The following is a 14,599-nucleotide window of genomic DNA, read 5'->3' as shown; positions in this document are numbered from 1 at the left end:
TGATTGTTTGTATACTCGGTATATACAATGGATTTATGGTCACATTGGGGAATAGCATGCTGATATATCGTGTACTGTTTCGTTCATCGCAGTCGAAGTAATACATTGAAATAACGTAGAGATGTAACAATATCTTGATTTTCATATCAACAGTTTAAATAGAAAATAAACACTTGAAATGACTTATGTTGTCTAAATGACACTTGATCTCTTAAAAACAAAGTATTTGAAGTCTATCAGCATGACTTTTAGTTGTTTGTAAGTTGCAGAAGAGAAGATATAGGAATATGATATGACTTTATTTTATTACGCATCTTCATCATAAATGTTTAACAGTAGTTCATTTCATTTTAAAGTGCAGGCCCTTTCATATTTTCAAATGGAGCAACGTTGAGGTTCATGTTGTATACTTTACATCATAGCAGGCTTCATTATAACTCATAACAAACCCTATTCCGGATTATGCTAGACATTCCAAAACCCTCTTCGCTTTATTCTTCCACGGCATTTTATTTCAGTTTTTTGTTACGTATCGGCCAAACTCCCGGTAAAAACTTTTTGAGTAAACAAAGCTCCAATGATACGTATTTCATAATTTGTTTAATTTGTTAAGCACTTGAAACGAAATTTGAATATTTGTGCATATTCATTGCACATTTTTTTCCTTTCAATTCAAATCTTTATTCAACCTTTATAAAACAATTTACAGTGACAATACACCAGATACGGGTTTGGAACGATATGAAGCAAAATCCTGCTTGTATTCGGGGCCCTGTAACAAACAAGAACAAGATAATGAACATATAAAACAAATTGCATAATACATGCACAAAGCAAGCATATACACACTAACTCACACACACATTATTAAGAAAGTATCATGACAAAAAAATATGATAGGAAGAAATCAAAGTAGAAGAAAGAAAGAAAATAGTATCTACTCAGTCATGAATATCCTGGCACGGTACTAATATCCTTTGGCAAGATATTAACCTGCGCTTGCTACTCTCCACCCAGGGGGTGTTTCAAAAAGATCCTAAGTTGAAGTTATCTCTAAAAGTTGGACTTAACAATTATTATGGAAAGCCGTTAGCATCTTTGAAAATATTTTGTAAAAGTTATTTTGAAAGGCATAAAATGTTGATTCAAATCATCCATATTTTCTATTATCATGGGAGATGTCATGTTCTTGGTGTGGAATTTATGAAAAGTCTAAAATACTTGAATGTTTGGTTTTAAATATATTTCATTATAAGGCTACAAATGGCTCTCCATAATTTTTAAGTCCAACTTAGAGATAAGTTCAACTTAGGATCTTTGTGAAACACTCCCCAGGTGTTAAATTGGTACCCGGTAGGATGCGACCGTCATAGGTGGTCAAACAGTTTTTGAGCATTAAGTAACACCTGGCTGAAATGCTCCCCAGGGAGTGGAGTACTGTGGAGATTGTGCACACAGTGTGTGCGGGCAAGTATTGAATCCAATGAACGGGGTAACAGTATATATGTAAAGCGCTTAGAGACATCATAGATGTATCAAGCGCTATATCAAGGCGGAATATTATCATTATATTATTATCATTCTTTGAAAAACTACCTTTTTTTTACATTGTAGAACTTGAGATAAGGTCATCATTAAATGGAGTCCATTCGCATCCCCAACAAATGATAACGAATTATGACGAAATTGAAAGTGGGTGATGTAAGTTTTGTCTTTGACGAGTGGGTAATTATAAATAGAAGAATTTGTTAGGGAAGATATTAACTAATAACGGATGGTAAAAGCTTTTTGTAAAACTTAAACATATTTATGAATAGAAGAATTTGTTAGGGAACATATTAACTAATAACGGATGGTAAAAGCTTTTTGTGAAACTTATACATATTTATTTATGAATGTATTTAGTTTGATCAAATTAAACACAGGAATAATTTGTTTCTTCTTATAGATAGGTGAACTTGGAGACAAAATAATGGCTATTTGTAATTAAGCGAGCTGCACGTTCCTGTTACATATACATTTTAAATAGTTGTGTTTTGTATGTATTGCCCCTAATAATATTGCTATAATTTAAGTGTATGGGGGAGAATTGTTGCATTGTAAATATTGATTGATATATTCCTTGGGAGAAAATTCTTCAGTCTAGACAAAACACCAACACTTCTAGAAATTTCAGAACAAACGTAATTGACATTTCCAATCTAGAGTTTTGTCATAACTTTGTCATAATCTAACAATAATTTATTACATTTAAACCAACCATTACATTTTCTTAACTCTTCATTTTAAAATAAAAACTATGTGTGTTGCATTGGAATTACAATAATAAACAAAATATTCGCATAAACGTATTAGTGTTTCAGTAGGGTAGAAGGATCGCCTTTTTACAGAGACAGTTTTTTAAATCCATTTGTCACTCTGGAAGTTTTCTGTTTTTTTACTGTAATTACCGAACACTAATTGCAGTCTGTATTTATCATATCCGGATCATTGCATTCGGTTTAAATCATAAGCATCTATGGAAATATGATTTCATACTAGTTTGATGATCGTGATCAATATATTTTTATAAACCAGTCATAAAGTTTTATCTAATAATCATCATTTTCATAACAATCTGACAACATAATCTTCTGACAACTATGATTTAATGCATAATCACCCAATAATGATTATAACTTATGTTGACATGTATTTCACACATGTTTGACTAATTATATCAAACTGTTAGTCATCAGACCGACCTTGAGGATACAAGAAACCAGTTAACTGAATTTAGTTTTAATATTAGTTTTTAGCCCCTCGCCCATTTTCAGGTATGGCAGAGGTGTTAATAAAATGGTGGGAGTATTTGCACTTCAAAATGTCGACAGACGTCTCATTTTTGTTATACTCTATACCCCCTCCCTCATCCAAAATGGAGAAAATTCATTAAATAAGCACTTTGGTATTAAATGAGACCATTATCTACTATGGTTCAAGAAGTGGGTCACTAAGTCTGTAATCATTAGCAGGAAATCAATGTCAGTCAGATGAAGCGTGTATATAGGATACCAGACAGGAAGGTCTATCTGAACGATTACTTACTCGTTCTCAAACTAACACACGAGAACGCATTGGTTTCAAAGAAAATGAGTCATTTCAACAGTGCATGACACTTTGCGAAGCAGATTCAAGAGAATTGAAGTACAGGGCTCCGTGGTATGGTAATTAGTACAATGACATTTCGAAAGGACTGTACGTGTAGCGTTTGTTCAGCCGATTACCGAAGAAGAGATGGCGCTGTGCATGTGTCCTTGTAAAGACGTATGATTGTACAATGTAGTATTATTATGGCTCGTAAACCTGACGCTGGGTCTAAAATCACATTAAACAAAAGGAAAACTACCCTCTTATATCAAACCAAATTTGGAACAAAAGCCTAAACCAACCAAACGTCGGGTTTTATATTTTTGTAGAATATAGGCCAGTAGGGGGGGGGGGGGGGGGGGGGCTCAATTTGAGAGGAAATATTTACCAGCGAATCAGCCGAACAGCCGGTCGGCAAATGAGCGGAAGAGGTGGGGTGGGTAGGGGGGGGGGGGGGTAAAGAGCACTTGACTTTATATTTAAAAAAATGTCATGTAAAATTGTTGCTACCATCTTTTTTTCCCACTTTTTGTTTGGCCTGGCGTGGGGTCCCGTCTTTAAACAAACAAAAAACTGTTTTGACAGGGACCCCCCCCCCCCCCCCCCCCCGTGCGTGGATCCGCACCTTTTCATTAACATTTCAATATTTAAAGCGGGACTGCACTACTTGTAGCCACTTGCGTCTTCTATTTAGCACTGCCTAATTAGCGGTACCCGGTCTAATCCCTCCTAGCCAAACTAGTGCACACAGGCTTTAAGCATTTTAATTTTGCATGCAATTTTTTTTTCGCTTTCTTTTAAGTCCAACAGAAGGTTTTGCTGTGTGCACACTGGAAACTGAGTAAAAGTAATACTCTTGCCTTTTCCCTGGTAAGTTAAACAGTGAGAGAACTACTCGAGGATATCCGATAAATCTATGACCAGGAAGCAATGATATCATGTGTCTGCAAAAAGCCTAATGTGGATTCGGTTTGCAGTCAAAACAGGATAGGTTTAGCTTACCACACTATAAAACACACCTCACCGCAATGATCAACAATTCATAAATTGAGCAGATAAATGAAAGCAATATAATGTGAATTTTATTTACAGTCCTAAAACGATAACGTCAGATGTGCGTAGGGGGGGGGGGGTGCGTGTTTGCACCAGAGGAAAATGCCTATAACTCTATACAGCAGTGTGTCGGTTTTAATCAGTGAGATAGGCTATAACAATGTTTTATTATGCTGGAGCAATACAAACTAAAACAAAAAGTGTGCACTTCAAGTTGGAGTAATATCTCTCTTACCGCAATCAATATCACAGTTGAAGTTTATTACATGGAAAAGCCTTTAAAATGATGTCCTAATCCTTTCTCAACTACAAAAAACAATGACAATGTTTTATGCAGTCTGATTTAAGAAAAATTGCAAAAAAATTAATGGTTGATTGAATTTGGTAAGGCGTAGCTCCTAAAGTAAATACATCTACAAAATAAGAACAAGGTAAGTAAATGTGTAATCATTAGGAGTCGGCAACGTTTAAAACTTGCCCATTAGTGTAAGCCATGCACCGCAGCATGACAAATAGTTTCTTCTCGTACAGGTGGTAAGAACAAAGAAATATATCGCGATTGCATATATAATTTCCATATACAGTAGGTCATAATTCGCTGACACCAGACAACGCACCCGTGGTCCCATCAAGAAGCCCTCTAGTCTCTATAGGAGAAGCTTAGGATGAGGGAAATGTAAGATAATGACTATTCCATGATGGTGTCGATTGGTACAGAATGCAGAGCACTACATAAGGCCTATTGTTCACACCTATTTTTTTTTTTTTTTTTATCTTGACAAGTTTTATTGGTCAGAAAACACAATGATTTACAAAATATGCGTTACATCGTTTTGCAGAAAAATAATGAATAATCATATTGTTCCACATTTACAATCTTGTGGTTTCACATTTCAGTGTAACATTAAAAAACATAGCATGGTACTTCTGTATACCCCGGCCGCACAGACAATACGACCATCAGACCGACACTAAATGGAAAGAGAGAGGCTAAGAAGTAACCTATATTATTAGGTACCTATTATTAGGTAAACACCCAAATGGTGTCGAATTCCCCATTACAAAAAAAGCCCACTACTATAATGCGTTCAAGAACACGCGAGCGCGGGCAGGAGGTTTTTCGACATTTCCAATGGTCTCTGCGTGCGGCTACGTTTTTTTATAATTATTTTAAAATGAGAAATCAAGGATTCTTGCAGGTAAGGAGGGAGGGGGGTCATGTTTGTGAGAAGGGTGCAAGACGCCCACGAGGAATTGTAAGAAGGGCGTATGAGTCGCAGGTTGTGACCATGGCAATATTAGGCGTGGCTAACAACCCATTACATGAATCTTAGCTTCCCCCTAAAAGCCTTCAAGTAACATTATTACCACTTATGATAATATCATAATCCATCTGTATGCTAGAAAGGACTTTGAATTTCATTGTATGAATTTCATTAATACTTAACAAATGAAAAATCGGTCTGTATACAGAAACTCAGCTTCGGCTCTTACAGAATTGACCAATACATAAACAATCCAATCTTTGTTCACACACCCTCTCCAGTCTGTGATCTTTACTGGCTTAGCGCCCCCTACGTCCTCTGCAGTGGTATTTTTTAGTTAAGAGGGCTAATATTCCAAGCTTATTTACGATGACAATTACAAATAATAACAATAATAAAAACGGTGCCTTTAAAGCGCTTACCACCGAAGTCTCTAAGCGCTATAACAAACAAGATACAATGACAAACAATTACATATCAAACAAAAAAATGCAAATGCAAATTACAATACATTATGAAATATACATCAACGTGAACAGAGTAAGTCATCAAAAGCAATTTTGAATAAAAGTTTTAATTTGGTTAACAGTCTGACAGTTTTTGACATTAAAGGTAGTTTGTTCCAAAGTTCAGCAGAAGCTTTGCAGAAAGAGCGATGACCATAAGAAAGAGTTGACACCGAAGTAGACAGGACGTTTAATATTTTTGTGGAGATGACCGTATATTGCGTGAGGGTTTGTATTCCTGGATTAAATGAATTTAAACTCTTCACCTTTCCAATGATACCTAAATTGCATCACTGATACATTATCATAATCGAGAAAGCGACACGTAAGAATGCCATTTTGCAAGTTTTTTAAAAATAGATGAAAATATATGCCTTCACTAATAGAAGTCATTTTATGTCCACTTATTAAAACGGAAACAATTACAACTCTTCTTATAATAGCCTATCCGGGGGGGGGGAGGGGTGCAGAAGCCCCCTCCCCCCGAAACAAAATAGAGAGGGAGAGAGAGAAAAAAAGATGAATGCTCCTTAGACACCAACAATTTTTGGACAAGAAGTAGTAGATAGTTCGTGACTCGGCAGTCTTGATTCTACCTTAAACAGAGCATCAAATATACCTGATATCAATAGGTACCCTTTCGGAATTGAAAGATAAATAAACAAATAAAAAATAACTGAATGGGGCTCCATGACCCAGCCCATGTGTTAACGTTGACCACTTGGTGATTCTTCTCGAGAATGCAGACCAGCTACTTTTCACTACTAGAAATTCTTTTGATTTCTTTAAATACGTTGGGATGCTTTCATTAGGCATAAATCTAAAAGACCTTTTGTATGCTCCAATGTGGGTTGTCGGGCCGTTCTTATATGACAAATAGATACCTGGCTATCATCGTTTATTATATTGAATTTTACAGACTAGAAAATGCTTGCATTTTTCTCCTCTATTCTTCTCTCTCCCCATCTCTCTCTCTCTCTCTCTCTCTCTCTCTCTCTCTCTCACTCTCTCTTACTCCCCTTCGCTCCCCTTCGTCTATTCCAGGATTCACTATCTCTCATGTCTCTTTTCATTTCCCCTGTTGTTCAGTCAGAGTTTCAGAAAGACTAGTAGATTTTTACGATCCAAATAAAAACCAGTATGGATGCTAAAGTTTTAAGAAAATGTAAACTAAGAAATCACCAAGGTTTGATGTGATATTTGGACTTTGAATTTTAATGATTAATGATGAAGCAATAATAGAATATAGAATTAATGATGAGGTCCTTTTATCTATATCTTTCAACATTTATTTTTTCCAACCACGAACAAGTTGAAAGCAACAAGTTTCAATCGAAAGGGTACGAATTTGCAATATCTAATGTAACACATTATTATGTCCGATAACTATCCTCTTCAAGAAAAAATACAAGCGGTTGTTTGTTTTGTTTAAATTTCCATTATTAGTCACAAACTGATGCATAATACAACTTGTAGTACAGATACGGTAGATAACCAATGTCAGCTAAATTTTCAAATTCAGGTCTTTATAATTTGAAGGTATATGCTGTCGAACGATTGGAAACTTCAATTAAAAGCCATGTAATAGAATCCTAACTCATTTCTATGAGTATGAAACGTAAAATGTCAATTATATCAAGTGATTTAAATGAATTTAAAACACATTTACCATAATTATAAACACTGATAACAGCTTTATTGCGTCCAGACGTTTGAGAGAATGCAGAAACAAATACATGTTATATGACTCAAAATATTGATAGATGGCGCACTTGCAGTAGTGTATTGAGTTGCAGGAGTAGTTGAGACCTCTTTGATGAACCCGTTGTCAGCTATAATCTTAGAGTAGACATTCACAGATTCCTTAGCTGTTCGTGGTCGCTCGGGATCATTGAAGTCGACGTAATGCATTCCGAACCGCTCACTGTACCCAGAGGCCCATTCAAAGTTGTCCAAGAGTGACCACGCAGTATAACCTCTGACGTCAACACCGTCTAGTTTGATTGCTAGAACGTAATGATAATAGCATTTGATAATGGGCATCGTTCGAGGGCGGATACAACAAATAATATGGTGAAAATTGAGGTAGCAATCGCTTTAGAATCTAAATGATTTCATCAATTTGCTTAATGAATTATGATACAATACTATGAAACATAGAAAGAAAGAAAAAGCAAATTATATATAAAATAATGTAGCAGACCGTATCTGGACACCTACCCCCTTGGCATACATCCCCCGAATTACCACCCCAGTCAACTACCCCCTAGGACAACTACCCCCTAGGAAAACTACCCCCTAGGAAAACTACCCCCGGACAACTTCCCCCGGATATCTTCCCCCAGGACAACTACCCCCGGAAAACTACCCCCCAGACAACTACCCCCAGACAACTACCCCCTACGACAACCATCATCTAGGACGAATACACCCCGGACAACTATCCTAGGGGGTAGATGTCTGAGGGGGGTAGTTGTCTGGGGGTAGTTGTCTAGGCAGTAGTTGTCCGGGGGTAGTTGTCCGGGGGGGGGGGGGTAGTCGCCCTACAGGGTTGTTGCCCTAGGGGGTAGTTGCCCTAGGGGGTAGTTGACTGGGGTGGTTATCCGGGGGTAGATGTCCAGGGGGTAGGTGTCCTAGAACTGTAGTAGACATATAAAAATACTTCATATTAAGAAATGAATCGTAGGTGAAAAATGTACAGATGTAACTCCGAAAAATGATTTAATGGAGGAGGGGGTGGAGATGTAGGGCCTAAAGAGTTAATTGTAAGCCATGTACATACTGTTAGGCACATACCTTTAAGGACCTCATTGATGTAGGCCCTGTAGTACTTCTGTCTGATGACGTCATCAAGCTCGTATACATCATGTGTGGATACGCCATTTTCTGTGACGTAGATGGGCACGTGATACTGTGAATCAATCCATTTGAGTATGTTTCTAATCCCCCATGGTACAATCTTTAACCAAGATGAACCTGCTGTCTCCCAATCTTCATCTACGAAGGTCAGAACATTACGATCCTTGAGGTAACCAGGGGGATTGCTCTCATCATCCGGTGTGTTATTAGCATAGAGGGTAGTGTACTGGTTCAGACCAAAGAAATCAGCCGTACCTGAGTCAAGAAACAAAGTTCATCAAAATCATTACTTTTTTCAAATGTAAACTCCTCTTTCTCTAGAATACATTAAGAACAAAATGACGCATTAAAACAAAAAATTATAATAATAAAATAAGCGGTTTGCGAAAGGACGCTTAAAAAGGGTTGTTAAACTTCAAAGATAATTCAAAAATGTACGATCATTATACCCGTATAGCATGGTCCAAAGCTAAGGAAAGCACCTCGCAAATCAAAGAGGAAGAGAGATAGAAAGAAAGAGAGAGAGAGAGAGGGAGAGAGAGAGAGAGAGAGAGAGAATCTGATAGAGAGAAGGAATGAGGGGAGAAGAGAAAGAGGAAGGGAGAGTGGGAAGCAAGATAGGCAAGACAATACGATCCCTCTCTCATATCCCCCCCCCCCCCATCAGCTTGCTCTTGTTTCTCGTACTCGACGACCAGTGTCCTGTTAACGACTTGACCATTCATCTTACCTCTATTATATTCCTTCTCTTCTTCGGTGAATTCAGGAAGTCTAGACTTAGTGAAGCCTTGAGCAGCACTCTTACTCGCTATAGAAGTCTTCATAACCTCAGGATAATCACCATTCTTGAAGATTGGGTTAGCCCACCAACCGAAGTGAAACTGTAGACATCGATCAGCTGCGTCAATATGATCTTGGTTGGTTGAATCGTATGGCTCTACGTGATCTGAGTTCATAGTGATCCCAACTTGGCCGTTCTATTATGCAACAGGAAAATTCCAGGGTGCAGAAAAGAAAAGAATTATTTTATCCATGTAAAATATTAAACGATTCTATAATTGTAAAGCAGATCATAATATTAATGTAGTAATGTGATATTTTTTTGCCTCCTGTGGCTGGACCTGGGTTTGGTGCAGGCTATTGTTCAGTGTGCACTCAGGCCTCTCTTGAATTTGAGTGTGTAATGGGTTTTTGCAATGCGATCCTTTTTTATAGTATTTGAGTGGCGTATGAAGTATATAATTAAGTAATTGGTTATTTGAATATTATGATGTTTTTAATTTACATCTGTTTTTACACTTGTGTTTCTACAGGGGCTGTTTTGTTGCCTTCAAAAATAAAATAACCAAACATCAACTGCAAAGCGTCTGAGAGTGAATTCATTGGCCTTTCTTTCATTAACTTATGTTAATTATCATGTCGATATCTAATAGATTCACTATCTTTACTTTCATTAAAAGATGAGAAGCAAACAAATCGTACTATGACATAATTTCCTTAGCTATTTTGTCTGAAATGTTCAATTTAATCGTTAGTCAGTGTGTCATTAAGACAGGGCAGGTATTCATATCGTTGGAAACAATGAACTATACTGGACCTGGTAAGAAGCAATCGCAGGGTTAGTTACTGTTTATATGAATTCGAAAATAGGCTGCTAACTTGAAATCTTCTTTATATTTTAAAACAGTAAAGTTTCTTTGAAAAACAAAAAGTGATTGGAATTTTGTCAACAATGATTTGGATTAATTTACAATCTTCTTTGAATGCAGAAAAAAAAGTCCGATGAACATTTAACAAATAATGTGAGACCTCCATAATTATGTTGGATTCCGATGAAAAGCACACTTCGTCAGGCACGTAGCCACGGGGGGGGGGGGGGCACGGGGGGCACGTGCCCCCCCCCCCCCCCAAAAAAAAAAAAAAAAAAAAAATCCAAGATCGATTGAACTTTTTTAGACCCCCTTTTTTTTTTGCCCCCCAAACATCAAACTCTGGCTATATACGTGCCTGCACTTTGTGCTGATCAAGATGTTCCATCGTACAGGTGGATGTATAGAGGTCTTACCTGTAGTTGTCTGTAGGTATCATTGTATGTATGCCATGCTCGAGCGTGTGATTTGATAATATTATGAGCTACTACATAGATAGTAGTCCCATCTTCAGATATACCAGGAGCAAAGTATCCCACACCATGGCCTAGTAGAGTGACAATCCATGGCTCATTGAATGTAATCCAGAAGGGAACACGACTACCAAACCTTTGATAACACAGTTCAGCGTAGTCATTGTAGTGATCAATGATGGTTTCATTAGCCCAGCCCCCTACGTCCTGTAATGCTTGAGGTAGATCCCAGTGATAGAGAGTGACCATGGGTGTGATGTCGTTGAGTCGGAGTTCATCGATCAGGTTGTTGTAGTAAGCGATGCCGGCTTCGTTGACATTGTTGAGAGTACCGTCAGGGAGAACTCGAGGCCAAGAGATTGAGAAGCGATAATACTTAAGACCCATCGCCTTCATCAAAGCAACATCTTCTTTATACCTAGGAAAAATATTATAATTTTAGACAAAATAATGTAATATTCGATTTCCAATATCGTACTAAAAGTTAAATTTTTACTTTCACTTTTCTGTAATAATCACTTATAATGAACTAAATAGCATAACGGAAGTAGAATGATGCATATAAATAAACTTCTTTCAAAACCAGTAACGGACTTGATCAGCAGAAGCAGGTTACATTAGACAAAACAAACTGTGTACGATAGATCTTCATATGCATTTCATATAACAAAATGAGTGATATCCCTTCTCTCGAGCAAAATGATATACTATGGTCAATATAGAGAAGGTTGAGTTCTGGGAAGAGGTGAAAAATAATTTGTGAGTGTTACTCATTCTTATTATGCAAGTGTGGAAGAACATCAGATAAGACATGTTTCCTGAAAAGCATGGCTCTTCAAATGCCTTCATATTCTAAATATGCATGTAACATCGTAAAAATCGGGGGGGGGGCCGACTTTTTACGCCATATGTTCGTGTAGTCCCATATACATCTTTCTGTGTACAATGTTTGTAACTTTATCAAGACTTGGCCAAATTTCTTATCATTTTGATGATTCCAGAACCTTGCAATACACACAAATTCTTATATGCTAGATGATCAACCTTTTCTAGTCGGTTCCACACCGTTTCTTTCACAATGCAATCGCATGACCAGAACTAAACTTCATCAGAGCCTACCCTGATTAAAAACAAAATGATTACAACTGCTGGATAGAATTTACGTTGACATTACATAATATAATTATATCCAGTGTACTTACTTGTGGTAACTGTCACAAGCAACATCTCCAGTATCATTGTTCTCAACATTACCTCCCTCTTGGGAGAATCTATCCCAAATACTCTCTCCTTTTCCATCTTCATTCCAAGCTCCTTCGATCTGATATGATGACGTCGCTGAACTCCAGATGAAACCTTCAGGGAAGGTTCCGTAGAGGAAAGCATCTCTCTCAGGGTCGTTGAATCGATCGGGGTAAACGAACTCGGGTTCCTCGTCGAGTCCGATCACGGGAATCAGTAAGCAAGAAAACACTAATGTCATTTGAAGAAGATCCATTTTGAATAATCGAAAGGAGATACCTGTTGACTCCACACACTCGTATAATACTCTGATAAATTCTTAGTGTATTTGACAAGATAGGATATGAAGCATTCTTAGAGTGAAGTGTGTTCGCAAACTTTGACTTACGCAATCAGCGTGATTTACAGCTTATATAGAATGGCATTCTTCGGTCACCGTGGAGAAGTATTCAACTTTGTACCCTATTAGGCTTGTTTTACATAAAGTAGAGTATTTGTAAGGCCATCATAAACCTTTTAAAACAAAAATGCAGAAAATGGCCAATGGCAATTTGTATAACACCACTGAGTTTATCAAAGTATATATCATCGACATTATTATCTACATTGTTTCCAGTCAAAAATCTATAGTTTTCTTATATCAAACAAACGAGAATAACTTCGGGGAAAGGGGTGGGAGAGGGTGTCTCCGTTAAGAGTAAAACTTTTGACTGTAAAAGGATGGTCATTCAGCTGTATATAATTCTTTTATTTTTTTATTACCAAACTAACTCAAATCAATTGAGTGTAGAATGCTTATTAAATTCCGATCATGGTTGTTTGCCGGATGTCTTTAAGGCAGTATTTGCCAATTTGGCAGCCGGTTCATTTTTTCAACTAACACAAAAATAGTGCTCTAAATAAAATTTGTTTAAAAAATATTATTCTGAATGCATATGAATAGAAACTAACAAAATGAAGAAGGCGAATCCATTTGAGATATTGAGATTGAGTTAAGAGAGTCTCACATCACAGAAAATAATGAGAAATTTAACGATTTTACACTTAGTTATCGTTCGATAAAGACATCTTTCAGGAGTTTAGTTCAACTTTATACACTATAAAACAATGTATCTTTGACCACCACCTATCGGACTTATATGCAAACACGGTTGTGTACATATTGATTGCCTTGATTTCTGTTTACATGTCTCTTTTCTGAATTCCCACATATATTTTGTATATTCCAACACATTTTCTCATGTTCATTTATACATTTTTCCAAAATGTCATTTATTTATTCTCTTTCTATAAATTGAATACAGAAATAAATATAGAAATATAATGCATTCACTGTCTAATAACGGTATGCCAAGAAATGAAAACGCTTGCAGGAAAATGTTCAGACAATCAAGGCAACCGATTCCCATCCCGTAAGCTCAACATTACTTTAACGTAAAATGTTTGTTTATTAACTTTGATTTGTAGAATTATATAATAGTAAAAATGCAAGGCAATCTATTAATACTGTAAATAATTTAGAAAATACCATAGGCCTAATACATGTACTTGTTTTTCTAATTCTGTCCAAAAAAAAACAAAAAAAAGACATCTTGTCCTTGTAATGTAGATTGTCGACCATGGTATGATTTTGTTGTGATATTATGCTCTACTTCCATATTTTGCCGAACAGGGCGTTTATCGCCGACCATGGTATCATTTTTTTATAATTATTCTCGATTTCAATGTTTTGCCAAAATATAAGAACAAAAATGTAATTACGTTAACATTATTATGGATGAGTTTTAGTGAGATCTGTCTTTTTTTTAAATTCTTGACCGTGATAGATAATAGGAAATTAATATTTTTCAAAATGAGACCAAGTTAAAAACAAATTAAGGCCAGTCTGATACTGAGTACCTGCCTTGAGCTCGGTATCAGGATGGAGTAGATAATCTGATTTTAGCTGCTCCCCATGCGCTTAAAATAATCTGAGTTTGTTCTTAAAAGCAAATCAAGATTATGTCATTGTTTGAAGTGCATCGAGCAACATGGTACAGATTGCTTACAAAATGATTAGTTAAATAAATTAAAGAGGTTTTAATACAAAAGTTAAATAAACTTTACTCATTGAAATTGTTTCGCCCAATGACCAATGAAAAAATATAATTCTTCCTGTCACATATATGAGTAAGCACTGAGTATTTTTTTAAAGTTTATCTTTCGGTCCTTTAATCTTTTTCAACCATTATATAACACCAAACAGGCATGCACGATTAGGATTGGATGAGAGTGAGGATTAGCTATCGCCACTGATAACTAGCGTCGTTTTAAAAGATATTTCCTAATCTCCTATTTGTTTGATAAATCTTAACCAAACATATCTCATTCGGTGATATCACAGGTTGGTCATTGCAAACCTTATTTTTATCATTGGTTTATTT

The 14,599-nt window shown here is 36.5% G+C and overlaps 1 protein-coding gene across 1 annotated transcript; it reads right to left on the bottom strand.

Moving 5' to 3' along the window:
• Positions 1-6,072: 6,072 nt before the first annotated feature.
• On the bottom strand, positions 6,073-12,581 carry LOC581938 (lactase-phlorizin hydrolase). The gene is made up of 5 exons (XM_781915.4): positions 12,137-12,581; positions 10,878-11,352; positions 9,543-9,789; positions 8,750-9,067; positions 6,073-7,959 (listed from the first exon to the last, which is right to left on the bottom strand). Exons 1-5 carry the CDS (start codon positions 12,430-12,432, stop codon positions 7,649-7,651), a joined length of 1,647 nt encoding a protein of 548 aa, XP_787008.3. The 5' UTR covers positions 12,433-12,581; the 3' UTR covers positions 6,073-7,648.
• Positions 12,582-14,599: the final 2,018 nt, after the last annotated feature.

The sequence above is a fragment of the Strongylocentrotus purpuratus genome, unplaced genomic scaffold (genome assembly GCF_000002235.5).
Source record: "Strongylocentrotus purpuratus isolate Spur 01 unplaced genomic scaffold, Spur_5.0 spur5_scaffold_5, whole genome shotgun sequence".
In the NCBI taxonomy this organism is placed as follows: Eukaryota; Metazoa; Echinodermata; class Echinoidea; order Camarodonta; family Strongylocentrotidae; genus Strongylocentrotus; species Strongylocentrotus purpuratus.
Note: the sequence above shows the minus strand (reverse complement) of the source record. Positions and strands in the feature narration are given on the sequence as shown.

What these genes read in the sequence shown, in the direction of transcription:
- LOC581938 (XM_781915.4), bottom strand. Translation starts at nt 12,432, where the DNA reads ATGGATCTTCTTCAAATGACATTAGTGTTTTCTTGCTTACTGATTCCC. An exon ending in GCTTGTGACAGTTACCACAA is followed by an intron (nt 11,353 to 12,136) that starts GTAAGTACACTG and finishes TATTTTTCCTAG; the next exon opens with GTATAAAGAAGATGTTGCTT. An exon ending in ATACCTACAGACAACTACAG is followed by an intron (nt 9,790 to 10,877) that starts GTAAGACCTCTA and finishes GTTGCATAATAG; the next exon opens with AACGGCCAAGTTGGGATCAC.